This window comes from Hypomesus nipponensis, chromosome 15 (genome assembly GCF_054491055.1).
Source record: "Hypomesus nipponensis isolate SF chromosome 15, ASM5449105v1, whole genome shotgun sequence".
Classification (NCBI taxonomy): Eukaryota; Metazoa; Chordata; class Actinopteri; order Osmeriformes; family Osmeridae; genus Hypomesus; species Hypomesus nipponensis.
The window spans coordinates 17,837,655-17,860,865 of NC_140375.1; the positions used below are offsets into that span (position 1 = coordinate 17,837,655).

The following is a 23,211-nucleotide window of genomic DNA, read 5'->3' on the forward strand; positions in this document are numbered from 1 at the left end:
TTCAGCTGGTCGATCTCGTCTTTATTAAATACTTTAACAATCTCGCCTGCAACGAATGGGCGCTTACAAAACAGAACCTGGACTCAAATCTGGACTTGTTTACAGTGCAGTCAAGCCATGAGGACAGTACACTAGAAAAACAACAATTCAATATACTTGATTTTCATGTGGATTCAGGTCACCTCAGAGAGCGGATTTTATTAGTTTGAAGTTTTACCTACAAATACGAAGAGAGGCCAAGTCTCAACCACCTGCAACAGACAACATATTCACCTAAAATATAATATATAAAATGATTAGATGTGACAGAAGGTAGCAGGGAGGCAGATGTCTTAAGTATAAAAAATAATAAATTAAAATGATCATATTTCACTCGTGTGACAGACAGAAGGACAGATAGGGTGTCCCTCTCGAGGGCAGCAGGGCTGAGGGGGGCTTTGAGGGGGGGCTGAGGAGGGCTGTAGGGGAGGGGGGGGGCTGTGAGGGGGGGAAGGAGGGCTGAGGGGGGGGTTCTCTCTGAGCCCTGTCAGGGAGGGGGTGTGAGCTTCGCTTAACTTCAGGGATGACCCCTGACCTTTGCTCCCCCAAACCTGACATTCAGACGAGGAGAACCGGAGGTTGCTAAGGTTACAGCCCCAGGGCAACACAGGGGTCTGGCAGATTGTGTCAGAGCGTTGCCATGGCGCCCAACCCAGTCCAGTTTATAGTGATTTCCATTATGTGCCTAATGACTCGCTTTGCTCCACACACACACTTTGACAGATGTGTTAAAAAAGTTAAAACGTGACCGACATCAGTTCTAGTAGTTGACAGACGACACTGTCAGTCAGTAGAGAAACAAACATGGGAAATTATTTGTCAAAACAAAAAAAAGCAAAACAAGACCAAAGATTTGTTAACGCATTTTATATCGTTTATAACACCTCGATATATCTGCAGAAAGAGGGGCGTGGCAGTGCATAAACTCTGTCCGAGTCGTGTGATTGGACGAGGGAAGAACAAATGATTAACGGTAATTGTTCTGATGGACAGGTAAAGGGGCGGGGACTCAGAAAGAGCAGACAGCTAATTGGGTGATGAGGACAAAGGAAGGAGGAGTTATTAATGCATAGGAGACGGTGAAGAGCATGAAGAGCATGAAGAGCATCGACCAGGATGCACTTCACCGCCCTCAGATTTGGATTCTCGTTCAGCTGGGAGGGACACCTGGTAAAGACAAACACATATATCTATACATTATCTTGTCTGTTTTAAAATAGAGATTTCCCCCCCCCTCTCTCTCCCTCCCTCCCCGAGGTCTGTAATAGAATCTGAAGAGAAACCCTGCGAGCTGGCATGGTCACCTGACCAGGCCAGGGGTCAAAGTGCACACGACCAAGCGACAGGTCACAAGTCTGTCAGCAGTACAACCAGCCCCCCCCCCCCCTCCTCCTCCACAACCCGTGAATGTTCACACGGCTAACACAGCAGGTCAGAGGAGCGCTCAGCCCTGTGACCCAGGTAGACGGGGTGGGAGGGGGTCAGAGGGCAAAGGTCACTGGCAGAAGGGGGAGGCCGTGGGGTCGAAGCCTTTGAAAACGTCCTTTAAAGAGGCGTTGTCCTGCTCACTGGGAGTGGGGTCAGGCTGGGCGGGGCTGTTCCCTCCGAAGGGGCTCCCCCCCCCACTGGGCTTGCCCGCCTGTTTCACCAGGCTGAACAGGGACGACACGGGCAGGTTGTGGACGCCTGCGGGGGGGGCCTGGTCGCCGGTTCCAGGGGGGCCCTGCCCGGCCGCGGCCGACCCAGGGGCGGAGGGCCCTCCCTGGGCCGCGGGGGAAGGCGAGGGTGCAGGCTTGGGTCGGGGCCTGTTGTAGCTGTTGTAGCGGTCGGTGGCCGGCTCGCCGCTCTTCTCAGGCTCCGGCTGGTCCAGTGCCGACTTCCGGACGAACAGGGGCTCCTTGGCCTTGGGCTTGCCCGCCGGTGGCTCACTGGGCTTGGGCTCGGCCATGGTGGTGGTGGGGGGGGTGCTGGAGCCGTTACCGGGGCCGTTACCGGGGCTTCCTGGTTTGGTAGTCCGGGGGTCGTACAAGCTGATGCCGCTCAGAACACTGCTTCCCGCCGAAGCCCCGCCCCCAACGCCACGCCCAACTCCGCCCGCCGACAGCAGCCGCGGGTCGTAGGGGGCGATGGTGGGGGAGGAGGAGGAGGTGGATGAGGGAGGAGGTGCTGGGGGGGCGGGGGTGGGGGCGGGGGGCTCGGAGGAGGGCTGCTTCAGGGCAGATTTCTGGGGCTGGAGGCGGGGGTCGGCGGGGGGGGCTTTGCGGGCCATGCGGGGGTCCACCGGCTTGTCGAGGGGGATGGGGAGGGAGGGCGGGGGTCCGAGCAGGCCTGAGGGAGGGGGGACGGGGATGAGGGGGGGCGCAGCCTGAGGGGGACCAGAGTTGACAGTCTTGAGGATGCGTGAGAGGAGCTCAAAGTCCGGCAGGGTCGATGACGAAGAGGAGGGGGGCGGGGCGGGGGGCTCCGAGGAGGCCGGGGGGGCGGGGGGGCCGGGGGGGAGGGCAGTGTGGAGCTGCTGCTGGGTGCGGGACAGGCGGGGGTTGAGGGTGGAGATGGGGGGGATGCCGGGGGGGAGGGGCAGCAGGTCCTGCTTGGGGAGGGGCAGGGGCAGCAGGTCCTCGGGGTTCCAGGTGATGGTCTTAGCATACGGGGGCATGTGCAGCAGGATGTCCTTCTTGATGTGGCTGAACTGCTGCAGCTGGCAGCGCGGGTCTCTCAGGGCCATGCCCATCAGGGGGTCCAGGGGGATGGGCACCGGCTTGTCCCTCAGCACACGCTCCGCTTCCTCCTCCTCCACAGGGGGCGCTGTGAGGGGCGGGGGCTTGTACACCAGGGGGGGTTCGGGCTTGTGGGCGGGGGGGGCGGGCGCTGAGGCGACGCGAGCCAGGCGGGGGTCGGCGGGGGGCCCGGCGGGGGCGGGGGCAGGGTGCGGGGGGTCAGGGTCGGAGGAGCGGACGAGGCGGGGGTCTCGGGCGAGACGGGGGTCAGCCGGGCGGTGGGGGGGGTGGGCGGGGGAGCCCTTCTGGCGGCGAGGGTCGAGGGGGGGGCCGTCGGGCTTGGGGGGGCCCTGGCTCTGCTGACGGAGCGTCTTCAGGATGGACGTGACGCTGCCGCCACCGTCCTCGTCCTCGCTGGAGTACCAGTTAGCAGAGTCTCCTGGGGGAGACACAACACAGAGCTCAGTCAGCCAGGAAAACACGTCTTACTTTAACGTTAAACTTTAACAGCTGAACATCCTCTACCTTCACTGACACATTCATCATGGCAAAGAGTTGCAGGGGAAAAAAACTACCTAACTTACTTAAAAATAACTTATCTTCCCGTCTTTGAAAAGCGTGTATGAAAAGGCCTTGGCTTTCATAATAAAGGTCTGGTCACCCCTGCTGAGAACAGCGTGAGAGGTACACCAGTCTACACATCCTCCCACCAGGACCCTGCTCTCTCCACAGCAACAGCACCATCTAGCTGTGGTGTCTCACAACCAACGATGAAGACCAAAACCAGAAACAAGAGGGGGAGAAAGAAGTAGTAGAGAGAGAGAGAGAGAGAGAGAGAGAGAGAGAGAGAGAGAGAGAGAGAGAGAGAGAGAGAGAGAGAGAGAGAGAGAGAGAGAGAGAGAGAGAGAGGGAGGGAGGGAGGGAGGGAGGGAGGGAGGGAGGGAGGGAGGGAGGGAGAGAGAGAGAGAGAGAGAGAGAGAGAGAGAGAGAGAGAGAGAGAGAGAGAGAGAGAGAGAGAGAGAGAGAGAGAGAGAGAGAGAGAGAGGGAGAGAGAGAGAGAGAGAGAGAGATAGAAAGGGAAGAGAGAGGAGTGAGAGAGAGAGAGAGAGAGAGAGAGAGAGAGAGAGAGTTACAAAGGGGGCAGAGAGGAGGGAGAGAGAGAGGGGACAGAGAGATAGAAAGGGGGACGAGAGAGAGGAGGGAGAGAGAGTTGCACAACCAGGGCCTACAGGATGTTTACTCTGCTGAGAGGTCAGCGCTGAGGTCAGAGCTGCCAGAGAGACATTTCCTGTACTGCTCTCTCAGACACACACACATATATATAGCATACATACATCCTCTATATTTATCCCTCTGTCCTGAAAGCTCACTCCTAGGACGCTACACAAGAATTTCCCCAGGATGTGAGAGAACACTGCTGGGTTAGAAACGGGCTCTGGCCCCAGTCTGGAACAAAGACGCCATTTCTGCTGGGAGTGTGTTTGTGTAGTTTGGTCGGGGCCTGTAGGTGTGAGACTGTGTGTGTATCTATATTAACAGGTGTGTGTGTCAGAATGTCAGTATTGACAGGTGTGTGTGTGTGTGTGTGTCAGTATACCCAGGTGTGTGTGTGTGTGAGACTCCAGTACCTTCCATGTCTCTCTCCGCTCCCCCCTCAGCCAGCCTGCGCCTCTCCTCCTCCTCCTGCTGTTTGTGCTGGATCCTGAGGAACAGCACCCGCTGGGCCGGGGGCAGGAAGTCCGGAACTGACACGCCCGGAGACGGGCCGCCCGGACCGCCATTGGCTGGACCGTCAGACACGCCCATGGAGCCACACGATTGGTCGCCGAAGTTTACTCCTCCTCCGGGTTTCTCGTTCATCCCTCCGAAGCCCTGGAAGTCATCACCTGGGAGAGAGAGAGGGATGGAGAGAGAGAGATGGAGAGAAAGAACAATTCTTTTTATTTTTGGGCATGGGACAGAATGAACGTGTCTTGGTTTAGCATGAAGAGACGACAACAGGCCCAGTGAAATCCACAGCTCCCAGACATGAAGAAGAAAACACAGGCAGCCACAAGTATCAAGCCCTCACCTTCCTCCAGCACGCCCTCCATCTTCTGCTGCTGGTTGAAGAAGTTCTCAAAGAAGTTACCCCCAGGCCCTGGGGGTGTCATTCCCGGCATGGGGGGGCCGTCGCCTGGGCCAAAGCCCGGCATCATGGGGGGCCCAGGCCCCATGGAGGGGGGCCCCTGGTTCATGCCCATTCCCATGTTCTGCATGTCCGGGGACATCATGCCGGGGTGCCCTGGGGGAGGGGGGCCGGGGAAGCGGGGCGGGGGGCCACTGGGGGGGCCTTGGGGGCCGGGGGGACCCGTCTGGCCCTGGGTGGAGCCGGGGGTCTGACTCCTGGGGGGGAGACACAGGCTGGGGGTTAGCACGCTGCATAGACACCTGCTGTACAACTATTCAGGTCATTTGTTTCTGTGTTGATTTATCAACAGTGCTCCACACCATGAGAACTTCACAGCACACTGACAAGACAGGCGCACACACACGTACACACACACAAGACAGAGTCAGGTGGCTGAGCGGTTAGGTAATCGGTTAGGGAACCGGGCTAGTAATCAGAAGGTTGCCGGATCGTTTCCCGTCCATGCCAAAATGACGTTGTGTCCTTGGCACTTCACTTGCCTCGGGGGGGAATGTCCCTGTACTTACTGTAAGTCGCTCTGGATGAGAGCGTCTGCTAGATGACATGTAAATGTAAGACAGACAGACACACACACACACACAGCAAGATACACCTAGCAGGCAGCTCACCTGACGGCTAGTTTCTGGGCCAGCTGTCCGGTGGGCTGGACCTTGATCTCAAACAGGGAGGGGATCTTCTTGCCTCCGCCCCCGCAGGGGGGAGGGGGGCCGATGTTGGGGGGCGGGCCGTTGGGGTTGGGAGGGCCCTGGTAGGGCCCCCCGCCGTCCTGGCAGGGTGGAGGGGGGCCAGGACAGGGACCGGGACCAGACATGGGGCCTGGCGGACCGCTGGGGGGCATGGGCCCGCCCTGGAGGGGCCCCGGGGGGCCGAAGTCCCCCCCTGAGGGACAGAAATCTCCGGCGCTGGAGGTGTCGGGGGGGCCCGGCCGGGGGGGCGTGGGGAGGAGGCCCACCCCAGGGGGGGGCTTGGGGAGGGGGTTGATCCCCTGCTTCTTCAGCTCCTCCACCTCTTTCTCATCTTCCGCTCCTGCCTCTGCATCTTCCGCCAACATCTGGGGGGAGAGAGAGAAGAGATGTTTAAGACAGAGAACAGCATGCTGATTAAACAGATCCTTAATCAGAGGACGGGAGGGCTGTGAGCCAATCAGAGGACGGGAGGGCTGTGAGCCAATCAGAGGACTGGAGGGCTGTGAGCCAATCAGAGGAATGGAGGGCTGTGGGCCAATCAGAGGACTGGAGGGCTGTGAGCCAATCAGAGGAATGGAGGGCTGTGAGCCAATCAGAGGACGGGAGGGCTGTGAGCCAATCAGAGGACTGGAGGGCTGTGAGCCAATCAGAGGACTGGAGGGCTGTGAGCCAATCAGAGGACTGGAGGGCTGTGAGCCAATCAGAGGAATGGAGGGCTGTGAGCCAATCAGAGGAATGGAGGGCTGTGAGCCAATCAGAGGACTGGAGGGCTGTGAGCCAATCAGAGGACTGGAGGGCTGTGAGCCAATCAGAGGACTGGAGGACTCACCTTGTTGAGCAGCTCCTGTGTGTCGTCCGTCAGAGCGTCGTGGGAGAACATGCACTCGTCCCCGTTGACACAGTTCCCTGTGGTGTGGAACAGCTTGCAGGGGAAGTCACGTACAGCCACGAGTCAAGGAACCCAGGAACCAACACAGGGTCTCTCTCACACACACAAGTCACACACTCATTGTCTGTCTCTCACACCCCCCCCCCCCCCCCCCCCTCTCTCTCTCTCTGTAAGTGAAGGATATCGTGCATGTAGGGGCAGTTCTCAGCGCGGGCACAGAAGCCTGTGATGTAGAACTTGCACAGCTCCTTCTTCTTGGGCAGCTCTATGTCATGGCTGAAGTTGCAGTGGTCTCCCTGGAGGCACACACGAACCAGGACACAACAGTGAGAACGCCCCATACACACTACAGTGTGTGTGTGTGTGTGTGTACGTGTGCGTGTGCCAGCTCTCTCACCCAGGTGCAGCGTCCCTCTATGTAGTACTTGCAGATGGCCTTCCCCTTCTTATCCTGCTGCTTCTCATCACTCCTCCTCTGCCCTCCTCCTCCTCCTCCCCCTCCGTCCTGCGCACACACACACACAGTCAGCAGGGCACCCACACAGTCAGCAGGACACATGGTACGGTCCCTTAACACCCCCACACAGCAGGACACATGGTACGGTCCCTTAACACCCCCACACTGCAGGACACATGGTACGGTCCCTTAACACCCCCACACTGCAGGACACATGGTACGGTCCCTTAACACCCCCACACTGCAGGACACATGGTCCCCTCACCCCTGTCTCCATGTCTCCGTTGTTGTCCTCGTCGTGACCCTGGTCTCCGCCCCGGCCACGCCCTCGGTTACGGCCTCGGCCCCGGTTCATGCCACGCCCACCTTTACCCCGACCACGCCCACGACCGCCTTTACCTCCTGACGGTGGGAAGAGGAGGAGGAGAAGGGGAGGGGGGAGAGGAGTGTGGGGGGGAGAGGAGGAGAAGGGGAGGGGGGAGAGGAGTGTGGGGGGGAGAGGAGAAGGGGAGGATGGAGAGGAGTGTGGGGGGGGAGAGGAGAAGGGGAGGGGGGAGAGGAGTGTGGGGGGGAGAGGAGAAGAAGGGGAGGGGGGAGAGGAGAAGGGGAGGGGGGAGAGGAGAAGGGGAGGGGGGAGAGGAGTGTGGGGGGGAGAGGAGGAGAAGGGGAGAGGGGAGAGGAGTGTGGGGGGGAGAGGAGAAGGGGAGGGGGGAGAGGAGAAGGGGAGGGGGGAGAGGAGTGTGGGGGGGAGAGGAGGAGAAGGGGAGGAGTGAAGAAGCAGAATGAACAAACCCAGGGTTAACATCTCGTCTTTTCCTCATCCTGTGTTGCTTGTGTTCAGACCAGGTGCATGCTGGGAGGCCACAGCCGGGAGCTCACCTCTGCCCCGGTCTTTCTTCCTGTACGGGTTCATGTCCTTGGAGTAGTCGTCATAATCATCCTCAGCCATGTTGTCATAGTCGTCCTCCCCGTACTGCTGAAAACACAAAGCTAGAAGAGTTACGCCTCCGCACAGCCAAGCAACAGGTTCTCAGGGAAGAACCCCACTCTGGTTCACACTGGCACTGTTAACACACACGCACACACAGGACGACTCCATACTTGTTTTGTGTTCAGTGATGGTGTTTGACGCACCTCCATGTCATCTCCTCCGTACATTCCTTCTCCCTCATCGTTCTCTCCTCCCATCTTCCCTCCTCCTCCTCCTCCTCCTCCTCGTCCACCTCCCCCCCTCCCCCGGCCTCCTCCTCCTCCTCTACCCCCTCTCCCTCCCCTCATGCCTCCGCGGCCACGCCCCCTCTGGTTCTTCATGCGACCTTTGCCCCCTACGGAGAGAGGAACAGAACCAGGAAGCATGGTCAGTACTTCAGATCAGTGGTCTTCAACCCAACGCTGTCTTGCATGTTCTAGATGTTTCCCTGTCAGAGCAGGGTTGAAGACCAGTTTCAGATCAACCCCCTGCCACATCCGCCCAGCAACAAGCCTAGCAACCACAGTCCAATCACCTCTGGCTCCTGCCTTGCTCCCCCGGCCCCCGCGGGTGTTCCCGCCCCCCCCCTCCTTGGCCTTGCGGTACTGGTTGAGCTCCTTGGCGAAGTCGTCGTAGTCTTGGTCGACCATGTCCTCATCCTCCTCCCCTTCGTAGGTGTCCTCCTCGTAGTCCTCGTAGCCCCCATAGCCCCCCGCCTTGTCCATCTTCATGTAGCCCCCGCCGCCCCCGGCCCCCTTCTTGGGCGGAGGGCCCCCGTGGCCTGACGACGGAGGGGGAGGGTAGCCTGCATGAGACTGGGAGAGGAAGAGGGGGGGGGGGGGGGGGGTACACAGAAGGATGGAAGTTGAAAGTTTAGGGATCTAAAGAGATCCAGAGTCAGGTGCTACATTAAAAGGGCTGTGGTTCCTTTACCGTCCTGTGTGTGTGTGTGTGCTTACCGGGGGAGGGTACTGGGGGCTGTAGTCCCTGTATTTCCTCTTCTCACTGGGGCTGTAGTCTGAATCATCACTGAAGTCTGAGTGGTCGTCACTGGACGAGGCATGGCGCTGGAACACAGAGTGTGAGGTCAGGGTACATGGAGGGAGAGAATGTAGCAGAGCTACACACACACACACACACACACACACACACACACAACCTACTTTGTGTTTGGATTTACGGCGTTTCTTGGCTCTCCTCTTCTCTTTCTCCCGCTCCCTCTCCTTCCTCCTCTTCCTCTTGCGGCGGTGTGACTTGTCTTCGTCTGAGGGGCTGGCGTGGCGTTCTTTGCTCCGGTGCCGTTTCTCTGGGGGGGGTACTTCCTCTCCTCCCCCTCCTCCTCCCCCTCCTCCCCCCCCTCCTCCTCCTGGTACTGCTGCTGCTGCACCTCCATCATCCTCTCCTCCATCTCCTCCTACTGCTGCTGTTCCTCCGCTGGGCTCCTCCTCCTCCACCTCCCCTCCATCATCCTCCAGCTCTCCCTCCTCCAGCTCACCATCTTCTCGCCTGGGGACAGACAGGGAACACGTCAAGACCCAGCCCAGGCGGAACACGACCAGGCGGAACACAGCTCATGTTCACCTCCAGGGTTAGAATGACATGAGTCAGCATTATCATTTGAATTCTTAGGAGCCAATTGGAGCATTGTGCCGGGGGGGGGGGGACGACTTTGAGGGGTGGAACTTTGCCGTGTTTGTGAACACTTGCTTGAAAGGGAAAAAATATTGGAATTCTTAATGCTTGCTCAGCTGTATGTACCTTGTAGGTGTGTGTGTGTGTGTGTGTGTGTGTGTGAAACATTAACCACACCACCAGCCGTCACCCTAAAGGCCCTTAAGTTCCAACACTTTGTACATTCTGAACATCACCCAGACTTAAAGCGGTTGCAACTTGTTTGGTAACTGTGCTAAATATCATCTGTGACGGAGGTTACAGTGAAGGGGGTGGGGGCTGATGGGACTTGGGTCAGCCAGGGCTTGTTGCTGTGTTCACGCGGCAGTGAATAAATAACAGCTGATCCTTTAATTATTAAACTGTGCAAAATCAATCAATCATAAAAGATAACCATTGTTTGTGAGGGTGGGGAGCGGGTTGGGGAGCTGAAGGTCATCTCTTTGGAGAGAGAGCGAGTGAGAGAGAGAGAGGGGAGTAAGACAGGAGAAGACAGAGATATAAGTGTTGCAAGTGTGTGTGAGGGGGGGGAGAGGGGGGGGGGAGAGGGGGGGGCATTTATGGAGAAAGTGTGGACAGTTTGAATGACATGTGTTTTTAGATAAGAGTTCAGGGTCCATTAGAAATGGTGATTGGTCTCAGCTAGTGTTTTTAGTTTGAAGACGTGAACAAGCATCAACAGTGCATCTCCTGCTCATCAAACCACTTCCTCAGATAACTAAGCCTGACTTCCTTTAAACCACCAAAGATCTGATATCTACCAAGCCAAGCATGCAGCACAGACACAGGCAAATCCTACGCTGACTTCTATTGATAATGGACTACTCACTCAAGTAACAAACGACAACTAAAACCTATCTTCTTTCACAACCTGTTTGGTCACTCAACCACCAAGACAATCCTTTCAATGATCAATCTCTGGTCCGGCTAAGCTAACCAGTGAATCATGTCCTGCCACGACTGTGACACGTGCACACACATTAATCCAGTACAACACACAAGGAGGCCTTTCATGGTGAAAGGAGTGGGCTTCTATTGGCCAGGCAGACCTACAGACTTACAAACAGGCAGGCACACAGACTGGCAGATGTACAGACACAGTCAGACAGACAGGCAGACAGACGTACAGACACAGTCAGACAGACAGGCAGACAGACGTACAGACAGTCAGACAGACGTACAGACACAGGCAGACAGACAGACTGGCAGACGTACAGACAGTCAGACAGACATACAGACACAGTCAGACAGACAGAGACAGCATGTGTGGAACAGGAAAGCGTGGTGATAACAAATACTGACTGCAATCGTCTACAGTAGCGTCCTTCTACCGTAGTGGTATGTCACATACAGCGTCCTTCTACCCTAGTGGTATGTCACATACAAACTCTGGCCTCCCTTCTGCCTGATTCGGGACACGCCAGGACCATTCCAAGCCCAGATTCCAGTCATACTGTGCCCAACAGAGGTGTCCCTGGTGCCCTCAGCCAGGCTGTGTATAGACACAGACACTAACCTCAGAGTGGGGGTGTAAATCACACAAAGTAATCTGTGGTCCAACGCCAAAATCCTAATCCAACTGTTTATATTTACTCAGCCCTAAATTGACTTTTCACATAGTACATATGTTCATGACATAATAACAGCCCCACACCAATGCCGATAATTACAGTCTGAATAAAAAGGGCTTTGGCTATCTCCCACATGGTGACCGATCTCTGATTCAACACGTAGCAGCAACATTAGTAGAGTATCCTAGACTAGAGGTTTATCATGCACTGACTTGCTACACCCAATCACAGGATGACAGGGTTTGAGGCTGTGGAAAAAGTAACTATCTTCGTTCTTGTTCTCAAATGTAAACATACAATTTCAAACGTACTACATCATTCATGCTCATGCATAATAATACATCTACAGATTATAATATTCTATAAATGAGTGAACATAAAAGACGGCAAAAAAAATGTGCTGGTACCAAAATTATGGGCAGTACTCACACGACCAAGATCATCGTATTTTGGCACTCAATGTCATTATTACCACTTTCCAGCTATTGGCATTAAGACCCCAGAGCAATTTGGGTAACGTATAGAACGGGTGGAGTGGCATTGGGGAACACTCGAGACAAACGTGGCAAGCAGGGAGTTAGATAGATGGGGAACTTTTGTGTTGTACTTCACTTTTCACTTCTGGAATGCTTTGCAAACGTTTAACAAAGTTCTGGGGCTTGGGTTGGTTATTAGGGAACACAATCTAAAATGGCTGACTCGGCTGTCCTGCTGGGGAAAAGAGGGGGTTAACATCGTAAAACACATTTGAGAAAATATCAAACTGCCCTCGACGACGACCGTGTATTAAGGCCTTAACAGATAAATCGATATACTATCGTAAAATTTTGACATTTTCCAAAGTCTGTAGAGACGGGGCCTGTCCGTTTAATGAAAACCTCGTTTTGTATCCATTAATACATATTAAATTGTTTAAATTATGGGGAGAGTTATTAATTGATATGAACGTATCGCGTACGAATATAATATTGGCAAGCTACTAGTCCCGTCATCTAGCGATGTACACCTCCCCCACCGTGGTCATTTTTAACTGCGTAGCAAGCTAGCCAGCGAGCTAGCTTCGTCTAGCTCGTTGGCTAGCTAGCTGGGGCCCTAACATCAACTTCCATGTTTTCCTGGCAATTAGTTAATCAAGTAATTAATATTAAAAGGTTGACTTGAAACTTTCAATAAACACTAATTGGGAAATTGAAAAAATCTGTTCAAGATAATGATAGGCGGGCACTGGTTCTGTCTAACTTAGCCATGAAGAGTACTGGAATTTAACTAGGCTAGCTAGTCAGACTGGCTAACGTTAGCTTGTTAGCTGATTGTCCTTTTTTCTCAGCTTGCTTTGTGTTAGTGAAACAGCACGCTAATAAATGAACACTGCTCTACTGTGGGGCTATCTTTTACAATATATAGAAGTATACTGTTAATTTACATAGGTTTCCATATACGTTAACTACATTAAATGTATAATTAGCTTGTGACATTGCAATAGTGGACAATTAGCTAGCAAGCACTTCAATCTTTTCTTTAGATGGTGCGACTTTTCTGGAGAAGTTGATGGAACTGATGGTCTTTTTTTTTCTTCGTGGACAAAATTGATCCCTCAATTATCAAATACTATATATTCCAGGTTTATGTTTGACTTTCCACTTTGCGTTGAGCATCGGTTCAACATGGCGTTCGTTACCTCTGTACTTGTTCCCCAGAAAAAAGCCGACTTTATCCCTTTGAAAGAAAAAAGGAAAAAGAAATCCCGTGCTTTTTATACCTAAAAAGCACAGGGCAAATAAATAGTTTGGTAGAAATATGATTGTAGAATTACTCGACCTTTCATCAGTGAGAAGGCTGTTGTGTTCGTGGTTGGTTGTTGTTGGGGAGTTTGGATGGACAGTCATGCTTTCCACAGCCATTTCCTCTAGCTACACATTGAGGTGCAAAAAATTACAACTCGACACTGGATTCTACTGGCTTATGCGTCACTTCACTTGGATCTACTGGTTAATTGTTTTTAGGAAGAGTTTCAGTTCATAGTAGTCAATTCCCACTAACAGTTGTAAGAGAAATAGGTTGAATATGAGTCCTGAGGTTCTCCGTCCTACAGTTGCGCTGTGAAAGCCAGCTCATTCACTAAAATGGCTGGCCGTCTTCTCCAAAGACTACTTGGAGGGGGCGGACTTTTCCGATGATGACGACAGCACACAACGTCCGTCATACGTCTACGAAGTTTACCGAAGTTGTTTGATTCACTCATTCTGAAAGAAAAAAAACAATCTCTTCGCTACTACGCAAAGGACAGATACATTTGAAGAATAATATAGATTTTGTATTTTTATAAAAACATTGTAATATCGCATTACGATTATACTTTAACATCATCAAATCATAACAGAAAAATACTGTTTTTGTTTTCAGAATGTTTTGTCGCTGATAGTTGCATGCCCTGGCTGCAACGTCATCATTGAGCGTCCTTTCGAATCAGTCTCAGCGGGACTTCCACCGTGTTTTAAAGGGAAAATAACTACCTCGTTACTAACATTCAGTATTAAAAAAACGGATTAATCTATATTTCTAAAGGAATCCGAGATGATTGACATGATTGAGAGGGAAGATGCAATCAGTGAAGAAGAAGCTGCCCAATATGACCGGCAGATTCGACTGTGGGGTCTAGATGCACAAAAGAGGTAGAGCTAGACGGCTAACAGCATTAGCTGCCACTGCTATTGTTACTGATATTAAAGTGGCTAGCTGTCCATCTAGTCGCTGTTAATATTTAATTATTTACCAGTTTCCTTTTATTTAAGAGGTCAATATACATTTATGCAAAGCCATGATAACGTTGGCTCTAAAGTAACTACCCCAGGGTCAGTTCGTTTACGTTAGCTAGCTAACTTGTTCAAGTGAACTTGCTTGTCTACTAGCATCAAACTCATGATTCTTTTTGCCCGTCTACACTGTACTTATTTGTCTGTCTATTGGTTCTGTTAAACGTGTCTGCCAGGCTGCGAGGTTCGCGCGTGCTCTTGGTGGGCATGGGGGGTCTCGGGGCTGAGGTGGCCAAGAACCTCATCCTGGCTGGTGTCAAGGGGCTAACGATGCTGGACCATGAGCAGGTACGAACTACGGCGCCACGCCCAGTTAGGACCCTCTTCACACGATGTCGACGCGTTTGGTCGGATTACATTTACATTTTTGTAATTTAGCAGACGCTTTTATCCAGAGCGACTTACAGTAAGTACAGGAACATTTCCCCCCGAGGCAAGTAGGGTGAAGTGCCTTGCCCAAGGACACAACTAACTAGCAACCTTCTGATTAATAGCCTGATTCTTCTACCCACTCAGCCACCTGACCTCCTGGACTCCGTACACGCGGATGTCTTAACCAACCCCCCTCTGTCGTTTGTCCCAGGTGACCGAGGAGTCGAGAAGGGCCCAGTTCCTCATCCCGGTGACAGCCAGAGGTACCAACCGAGCTCAGGCTTCTCTGGAGCGCGCTCAGTACCTCAACCCCATGGTGGAAGTGAAGGCGGACACGGAGCGTGTCGACACCAAGCGTGACGAGTTCTTCCTGCAGTTTGATGCGGTACGTGTGTGACCCCCCCAAGTCTCTGATCAAACACTTTGTCTTTTGGACTTTTTTTTGTGTGCATGTACTGTAGCTGCCCTTACACATGTTTTGGTTTTACATTACATTACGTCCTTTAGCAGATGCTCTTATCCAGAGCGACTTACAGTAAGTACAGGGACATTCTCCCCGAGGCAAGTAGGGTGAAGTGCCTTGCCCAAGGACACAACGTCATTTAGCACGGCTGGGAACCGAACCGGCAACCTTTTGATTACTAACCCGACTCCCTAACAGCTCAGCCATCTGACCGCTGACAGCTTTAATGTTCAGAGGTCATTTGGGGTGTTCATATGCACAGCACGTAGACACATTGAAAGTGCATCAAACTAACAACTTTGTACTTGGTCATAACATTGCAAACAGATGCAGTAGGACATCCTGGTGTGCCTGCCTGCATGACATGCTATAAATAGGGACGTACCCAATATTGTTCTGGCATAATTCATAGTACGGTTATTGAGACACGCCCTCAGATAACACACCCTGTTATGTTTTTCTTCACTTCTCATGATACCAAGTATCTAATCAGATTGGATACTGGATTGTGTTTCTCTCTGTGTCCACTAGATGGTGTCTCTACTCCGTGTTGTACATTGCTGCAGGTCTTTGTTCCTGTATTTGTATGAGGAAGAGCCAAACTCTGGAGAGCTTGTTTTGCAATAATTTGATTGTCTGTTAAATTTTTTTTTTTTGCCACAGTATTTAACTTGATGTGTCTGTAGTTTTGTTCTAGTAGATTTTCTCCAACATCGATTACAAAACCAATACCCATACCCTTGTGCTTTGTAATAATTGTCAGAACACATTTCTCAAAATCGCTTTTCTGTGCAGACGGGCTGTCTGAAACGCCCCTATGTTCCTACATCGCACCATCCTGTGTTGTGAAAGCTGCTCTTCCCAGCCAGTCTGCGATGGAGAACCAACACATCGTTCCCATGGGGGGTTCCATCTGAAGTTCAGTAGAGGGGGGGGGGGGGCGGCTTCTTAAACACTTAGATCCGTTTCCACGGATACGTCTGATACTCAGCACTGGGAAGCTGTTGAAGGATGTCTGGTTTGTAAATGTGTGATGTCGGGGTGCAGTCTGCCTCAATGGATGCTGGACTGAGGGACTGGCTAGGAGGATGTGCTTTGATACCCGGAGAGAGAGGGAGAGACAGAGAGAGAGGGGGAGAGAGAGAGAGGGAGAGAGGGAGGGAGAGAGAGCGAGAGAGAGCGAGAGAGAGCGAGAGAGAGCGAGAGAGAGCGAGAGAGAGAGAGAGAGAGAGCAGGTGGTTCTCACAGCTCAAGGGACCCAACTGTTACCCCTTCTCCCCCTCACAGCCCAGCAGACAGGCAGACAGACAGACTGGCTGGCAGACACACAGGCATGCAGACAGCTGCGTGCTCTGATGTGATGGTTGTGGGAGGGGTCTGGTGATATGGAGTGTTCTGAGGTGAGGTGGGTGCTGGGTGAATGGTCCAGCCCTTTATCCTAGTCTCACAAGCAGACATGGTGTCTGTTCTGGTTTGGCTGATGCAGGAGATGATGCATGCAAAGCATGAGAACAAGCTGTCCTCTGCTGTACCACCTGATAAGAGGTGAACTGTAGAGATGCTCGACTGCTCCCTGGGCTACACACAGACACACAGACAGGGACACATGCTTATCTGTGTCCTCGGGCTGTGCTGGGCTTGGTCAGCTGGATAAGGTGGACCCAGCCCTTGGGTCACTTGTGTCTAATGTCATAGTCCCGGCCACACCCTGTTCATAGCAACAGCCCCTCCAGGCCGGCCCCGTTGGTAAACAACAACAGCGTTTTGTTTACGTGGTGAGCTGCTGTCCTCGGGTGACCTGCAGGGCCTGTGTGTCAGGTGACCTGCAGGGCCTGTGTGTCAGGTGACCTGCAGGACCTGTGTGTCACCTGTATTGCTCAGTGGTTAGAGCATTGGACTGCAGAAGAGGTTGCTGGTGTAAATCCGGTGTAATCAAGCCCAGAGCTGTCATAGTACAGTACATGTAGTCCAGATGGACTCCCACTGTTGCACGCAGGGAGTTGTAGTCCTGATGGCGTTATTCCTCCTCTCCAGGTGTGTCTGACAGGCTGTTCCAGGGATCTGTCGGTGCGCGTGGACCAGCTCTGCTCCCAGCGGAACATCAAGGTGTTCTGCGGCGATGTCTTCGGTTACCGTGGATACATGTTCTCCAACCTCGGCCAAGAACACAATTATGTGGAGTACGTTTCTGTGATGTGTGTCCCCGTTTGAGCCCTCTGGCCTGTTTGCTGTCTGATTCTCTTTGGTTCATGGTTGTGGTTCATGGGTGTGGGTCCTGATTCATGGTTGTGGTCGTCCTCCAGGGAGAAGCCCAAGGTGGTGAAGCCCACCGAGGAGCCTCGTGATGGGCCTGAGGCCAAGAAGCCCAAGGTGGACCCCAGCGAGACCACCATGATCAAGAAGGTGCTGGTTCACCTTCAGTCCACACACACATTTTAAATGAACATACTTCCGAACATTGCAGGGGGGCTTTCCTCCCCATCCCCATCCATGATAAATTAGTGAATTTATTAATTAATTAAGGATAAAGGAAAATGATTAAAGTAATTTAGCAGAATGACAAGAGACACCGTATTTCCTAAACTCCTGTCTCTCCATCCTTCCCTCCCTCTCCCCCCCCCCTTCTCTCTCTCTCCTTTTCCCTCATTTCTTCTGACAGGTGAGCAGCTTCTGTTCCTTAAAGGAGGCTCTGGAAGTTGATTGGACGAGTGAGAAGGCCCAGAGCACCTTGAAGCGCACCCCCGCCGACTACTTCCTGTTGCACGGTGAGGACCACAAATCCCACAATGCCACGCTGTTGTTCTGCATTGTTTGCATGGTTCCAGTGTAACGTCTTGTTCCTCTCGTGTCGGGCAGTTATTTCAGGCCCGTCTGGGTAGTTTCCATCACAGCCTGTCTATCCTTGGCCAGTCATGTGCAATGATGACTACCTGGCTCTTTCCCACTGACAATATCAGCCAATGAGCTGAACTTCCAACCTCCTCTGCCCTGCCCTGATTGGCGCGGGGCAGTGGCGCATGCAACTCAATCGCAGCCAGAGTGGAAATAGAAAAACTGTCTGTTTTGAGTTTATTTTCCGAGGTGTGAACCAGTATTAGATTGTTACTATAATTAGACACGTGTGCGTGTGATCTAGGAGAGGTGCAGAGGGAAGCGCTAACTTCCCCTCTTACAGCACCTTCCTTTCTCACACACACACACACACACACACACACCATCAGACTCACCACAAAAGATGTTGCACTGCAAATGCACGCACGCACGCAAAACCACGCACACCTGAGTAGACCTGAAAACAGCTTCTCTGATAGAGCTGAAAAGAAAGAAGCTGTTTCTCTGGGTTCCTCTTAATCCATGTCCTTTAACTGTCTGAGGCGTGTGTCTAGTTATTCATGTGCTAAAAAGCACTCACACTTTCCCTATACTTTGATTTAGTTTATTCCTAACTAGAGGCTATATGCATGCTCAGATGTTATCAATGTTCCAGGTGTCATTTTCCTGTAGAAGTAGAAGTGAATGTGCTTTTTGAATGCCTACTAGACTGGCAAATGCTTGCATCATTCAGTGAGAGTGGGCGAGGGAATATTTATGCGAGTGTGATGCGTGTGTGTGTGTGTGTGTGTGTGCATGGGTTTGAGTGTGTGTGTGTGTGTGTGTGTTTGTTTGTTTTTGAGTGTGTGTAGCAGCACAGTGGAAACAGGAGTGGGAGGACTGGTCTGTGTAAAGTGGTGGATGGACTACGATTTTCTTATTAACAAGTGTGTGTGTGTGTGATTTACAAAATGTGTCAAATGAAATCTCGTGAACATTACAACTTCACCAGCCACTCAATAGATTCGTTTTAGGGTAGTTGAGTAGGCCTATAGAACATCTCTCAGCTTCTTGCGTATTTTACCTGCCTTTAGTTGGTGGATGCTGCTAGTTCCGTGACATGACTATATGGTACCGGCTTGATTTGCGCAAATCTGAAAAAACATATATATGAACATTGTCAGAAGACGTATCTTTTGACTTGAGCAAATCTGGTTCCAGGCGACACAAAAGATCGACGTGAAAACACTGCACAGACTACTGATTGGTCAGCGAGAATCACGACATGGGATATAGTGCCCCAAGTGCCCGCAATTTTTAGATAACAAAGCTACTATTACAGCGGCAACAGTTAGCGCTGTCTTTAGTAGCGACCGCTATTTGTTATCCTCCACGGGACTCGATTTAATGTCAACCCGCAAAACGAGTCACAGTAAGACATAATAAGGTGTCAGAGGTGTCGGTCTCATTTCCTACACTCAATTCATTACCAAAAGACACAATTTTCCTCTGGCCAGGGATCAGGGGCGAATCTAGGTTCCCACTTTTGGGGGGGCTAAGCCCCGAGATAAAACCTATTATTTTTCCTGTGACCCAGCAAAACTAGGGGGGTCTGGGGGCATGTTCCCCCAGAAGACTTTTTTGAAAATATCCTTTTGATTAGTGTCCTCTAGTGGGTTTTAGGAAGATAAATTAACACATTTTGATGTAAACTATGAAAAATACAAATAAAGGTTTTTTTTTATAAATGTGTTTTGGGGGGGCTAATGAAACTTTTGGGGGGCCCAAATTCTGCTCCAAAAGTTTGAGTGGTTATACAATAAAAATGAATCAAATACAAGGAATGACAAATTTGCCACAGTAGACTCGTGGTACAGAGCTTGCATATTTTGTTCCACCGAAGCATTTCTGAATATCCAAAATATGAAACACGACCACAAAGCTCACTGCTCCATCTGGCCATGCTGGAAGCAGTGGTCAGTTGAGATGTAGACGTAGATGTGTTCCCCATGAAAGGACCCAGTGAGAGTTGGGTGTTGGTCAACATCGGGACAGTTTCGCTATGTAGCTCCATTGAGGGGGTATGATGTGGTAAACGTGCCTGCGGAGACGGTAGCCTACCGTGCCACACCATGTGATAGAATCACCACCCCACTGATGACCAGCCTGTTTGTTGGACTCTGATTACAATGTTCCTTTACTGCAGTATGTGTGGTCTGTATATTCTTTTGAACAGTTGAAACCTAAGTTTTCATAATCTCTCCTGGCAGTGCTCCTGAAGTTCCGCACAGACAAAGGTCGCGACCCCTCCCCAGAATCCTTTGCGTCTGACTCCCAGCTCCTGCTCCAGATCCGCGATGACGTGCTGGAGGTCATGGGGGTCAGCAGTGACGTGCTGCCAGACGACTTCGTCAGGTAACTCTCTGTACACACACACACACACTCTGTATAGACACACACTGTACACACACACACACACACACACTGAACGTACACACAAACACACTTTGCATAGACACACACACACTTTGTACACACACACACTCTGTACACACACACTCCCTCCCTCCCTCTCATCATTAACCGTGTGTGTTCTGTTCCCCTCTAGCTACTGCTTCTCTGAGATGGCTCCAGTGTGTGCTGTGGTGGGCGGAGTCCTGGGACAGGAAGTCGTCAAGGTGAGGCTCCGCCCCTCTGCTGCCTAGCTAGCAGTGACCAGCCACCTGCACACTGCCGTCAGTGTTTTTTACCAACAACAGCTACAGGGACACAGGGTTTCCATAGCAACGCCCCGCCGTCCCCATAGCAACGCCCCGCCATTCCCATAGCAACACCTTGCCATTCCCATAGCAACGCCGCCGCCCGGCCCGCAATAAGGTGCCCCTCGCAGAGGGCCAAGCTGCGGAAGGAGAGACGGCCAATCACCTGACAGCTGGCCGCCCTGCTGGATTTTGGGTAAAATCCAGAACTGTGCGATGGTTGGATGTGGCCCCACCCGGCCCCCCCACCCCCCCTCTCTTCTGATGATCACCATGGAGATGAGAAGTTAGGACATCTATCTGGGCCAGAGGGCCTCTCAAGACTGGCAGCTGAGGAGATGAGTTAGTGGCTATCAAAGATTACTAAACAATCTGAGGAGATGAGTTAGTGGCTATCAAAGATTACTAAACAATCTGAGGAGATGAGTTAGTGGCTATCAAAGATTACTAAACAATCTGAGGAGATGAGTTAGTGGCTATCAAAGATTACTACATAAGCTGGTGAGGAGATGAGTTAGTGGCTAAGGTAGGTAGGTTAGAGTAGAAGAGTTTCAAGGCTGTTTAAGGCGGATGGTAGGGAGGGGGAGAGAGGGAAGGAGAGAGAGAGAGAGGGAGGGAGAGAGAGAGGGAAGGAGAGAGGGAAGGGGAGAGGGAGGGGAAGGGAGGGAGAGAGAGAGGGAAGGAGGGAGACAGGGAGAGAAAGAGAGAGAGAGAGAGAGGGAGGGAGAGACGGAAGGAGAGAGAGAGGGATGGGAGAGAGAGAGAGAGGGAGGGAAGGAGAGAGAGGGAGGGGAGGAAGAGAGAGGTAGAGAGGGGGAGGGGGAGAGGGAGGGGGGAGGGGGGGAGGGGGAGAGGGAAGGTAGGACAGAGAGGGAGGGAGGGAGGGAGGGAGAAAGGGAAGGAGAGAGAGAGGGAGGGGAGGGAGGGAGGGAGAGGTAAGAGTATTAGAGTTCCACAAGGCCAGTCTGTCTCCACAGCGACAATGATGAAACTATCTGCAACTGACGATTGACATCTCGCTGGGCAAAGTCAACGAATGGCACGCAGATCCCTCAGCGGCGCCAAACACGACACACCTACACACACACACCTCAGGGAGATCGGCCTCTGCTCTCTTAGGGATGTGCGTGCGACACCGTGTGTCAGTCTGTGTGTAATGTGATGAGGTGTTGTGCTGGTATCAACGTCTCTCCCTCCTCTCTCCCCCTCCTGTCTCCCCCCTCCCCTCCTCTTTCCCTCCCTCCCCACCCCCCAGGCTCTCTCTCAGAGGGACACGCCACACAGGAACTTCTTCTTCTTTGACGGTCGGAGGGGCAGTGGGGTGGTGGACTTTTTTGGCCCCAAGTGAACAAGCCTGGAGAGAAACACACGCACACACACACTCACATGAACACACACACACACACACACACACATTTAAACACACACTCGCACAGAAACACACAGACTCAAAATCAGAATACCCCCTGAATCATTTGTTAATGTCTGCCAGACAGAAGTTTGGTTAACGTTTCGACACACGTTCCTGCTTGTTTGTGTTCAGATTCTTTCTCTCTTCCTCTTTCCATACCTCAGTTGATACACCTACTCACTGTCGGTTTAAGCTGCAGAACCCCCAGATTATCAATTTCCTGTGTTGTCCAGTGTTCGAAGCACATAATGGGATTTTTACGTTTTGTAATAAAATAAAAATAAAAAAGGTACAGAAATGTTTTTTTGTTTTGTTTTTTACACTTGAGTGAGGACAGTGAGTGAGTTATAAGAAGATGAAGGCTGCGCCATCAGGGATACACACATACACACACATATGCACACAAACGGCCACCACACGGTCGTATACAAACATGAAAGTCTTTATTGGCCTATAATAGTTTGACACGTGCACACCCAAACTGTCACTTGTTTGGCTAATGCCTTCGTTCGTCCTTGCTGTAAAGGCTGTCTGTTTGCATGAGGTAGGCATGATGTCATGTGGGTGAGAGTGCAAGAGACGCAGGCCATAGCCCTGGAGCTAACAGGTAAACAACTAGAATGTTCTAGAATCTCCAGACTTGGAAATCAGGTGTGCCAGGAGAGCTGGTGCCGCCTGTCTCCTGAGTTTCCAACTCCTCCCCCACGCCTCACCCAAATCCCTCCCCCACGCCTCACCCAAATCCCTCCCTTGCGCCTCATCCAAAAAGGGAACACGTCCTTCCCTGGCTGCTATCTCTGCGCTCGTCAGCGCCCGCCTGGAAACACGGCAGGCCACCCAGTAGAACCGGTCAGACTGGTCTAGAAGGTTCCGACACTGTCTCGCAGAGGGGAGGTGTGTGTGTGGCACGGACTTTCTCGATGTCAGGCAGGGCCCAGGACTGGACAAGGAGAGCAGAGATTCACTTCAGCTCCCTGGTGGCATAGTTACTGTGTTCAGTAGCTGAAGGGTGCAGGATTAGTCACCCTAACACAAGGGCTCTGCCCACAATCCCTGGAGTCCTGTTCTCTCTGGAAGGGCCAGATAACAGGGGGGGGGGGGGCATACAAGGCTCTTAGAATATCTGTTTTCATGTTGAAGTTACAATTCCAAGGACATTACTGTCTTCTAAAGATGGGGGAGGGGCCATGTACTGTAACAACACGGATCATGGAGAAGGAGAGAGCACTTTGTAGATTTCTGTGTTTGAGAAAAGAAGCAGAAAGAGAAAAGAAAAACAAATATATATATATATTTATATATATATACAGTATATAATTGAAGTAAAAAAAAAATACACAAGAAAACATTTTGCCCTGTGGCTGAGTGGTTAGTGGTGAGAAGGCAAAACA

The 23,211-nt window shown here is 52.0% G+C and overlaps 2 protein-coding genes across 5 annotated transcripts; one reads left to right on the plus strand and one right to left on the minus strand.

Moving 5' to 3' along the window:
- On the minus strand, window positions 1-13,319 carry zc3h4 (zinc finger CCCH-type containing 4). 4 transcript variants are annotated; one of them, XM_084673895.1, is made up of 14 exons: window positions 13,010-13,319; window positions 9,113-9,455; window positions 8,909-9,016; window positions 8,485-8,764; window positions 8,114-8,304; window positions 7,859-7,952; window positions 7,245-7,381; window positions 6,920-7,027; window positions 6,707-6,818; window positions 6,463-6,572; window positions 5,556-5,998; window positions 4,828-5,141; window positions 4,385-4,642; window positions 1-3,195 (listed from the first exon to the last, which is right to left on the minus strand). In XM_084673895.1, the coding sequence occupies exons 1-14, from the start codon at window positions 13,090-13,092 to the stop codon at window positions 1,535-1,537; spliced, it is 4,242 nt and encodes a 1,413-aa protein (XP_084530021.1). In that variant the 5' UTR covers window positions 13,093-13,319; the 3' UTR covers window positions 1-1,534. The 4 variants fall into 4 exon arrangements, with proteins under 4 accessions (XP_084530021.1, XP_084530020.1, XP_084530019.1 ...); XM_084673894.1 differs by having other exon boundaries at window positions 7,859-7,955; XM_084673893.1 differs by having other exon boundaries at window positions 8,081-8,304.
- A 225-nt stretch (window positions 13,320-13,544) lies between these two features.
- On the plus strand, window positions 13,545-22,122 carry sae1 (SUMO1 activating enzyme subunit 1). Its single transcript, XM_084673896.1, has 9 exons — window positions 13,545-13,863; window positions 14,181-14,292; window positions 14,588-14,761; window positions 16,874-17,019; window positions 17,143-17,242; window positions 17,499-17,604; window positions 19,921-20,065; window positions 20,259-20,328; window positions 21,665-22,122. Exons 1-9 carry the CDS (start codon window positions 13,766-13,768, stop codon window positions 21,755-21,757), a joined length of 1,044 nt encoding a protein of 347 aa, XP_084530022.1. The 5' UTR covers window positions 13,545-13,765; the 3' UTR covers window positions 21,758-22,122.
- The last annotated feature ends 1,089 nt before the right edge of the window (window positions 22,123-23,211 follow it).

What these genes read in the sequence shown, in the direction of transcription:
- zc3h4 (XM_084673892.1), bottom strand. Translation starts at nt 13,092, where the DNA reads ATGGCTGTGGAAAGCATGACTGTCCATCCAAACTCCCCAACAACAACC. An exon ending in GCCCCCAGTACCCTCCCCCG is followed by an intron (nt 8,765 to 8,908) that starts GTAAGCACACAC and finishes TTCCTCTCCCAG; the next exon opens with TCTCATGCAGGCTACCCTCC. An exon ending in AGCGGAGAGAGACATGGAAG is followed by an intron (nt 3,196 to 4,384) that starts GTACTGGAGTCT and finishes TGTCTCCCCCAG; the next exon opens with GAGACTCTGCTAACTGGTAC.
- sae1 (XM_084673896.1), top strand. Translation starts at nt 13,766, where the DNA reads ATGATTGACATGATTGAGAGGGAAGATGCAATCAGTGAAGAAGAAGCT. An exon ending in GGTCTAGATGCACAAAAGAG is followed by an intron (nt 13,864 to 14,180) that starts GTAGAGCTAGAC and finishes CGTGTCTGCCAG; the next exon opens with GCTGCGAGGTTCGCGCGTGC. An exon ending in CGACTACTTCCTGTTGCACG is followed by an intron (nt 17,605 to 19,920) that starts GTGAGGACCACA and finishes CTCTCCTGGCAG; the next exon opens with TGCTCCTGAAGTTCCGCACA.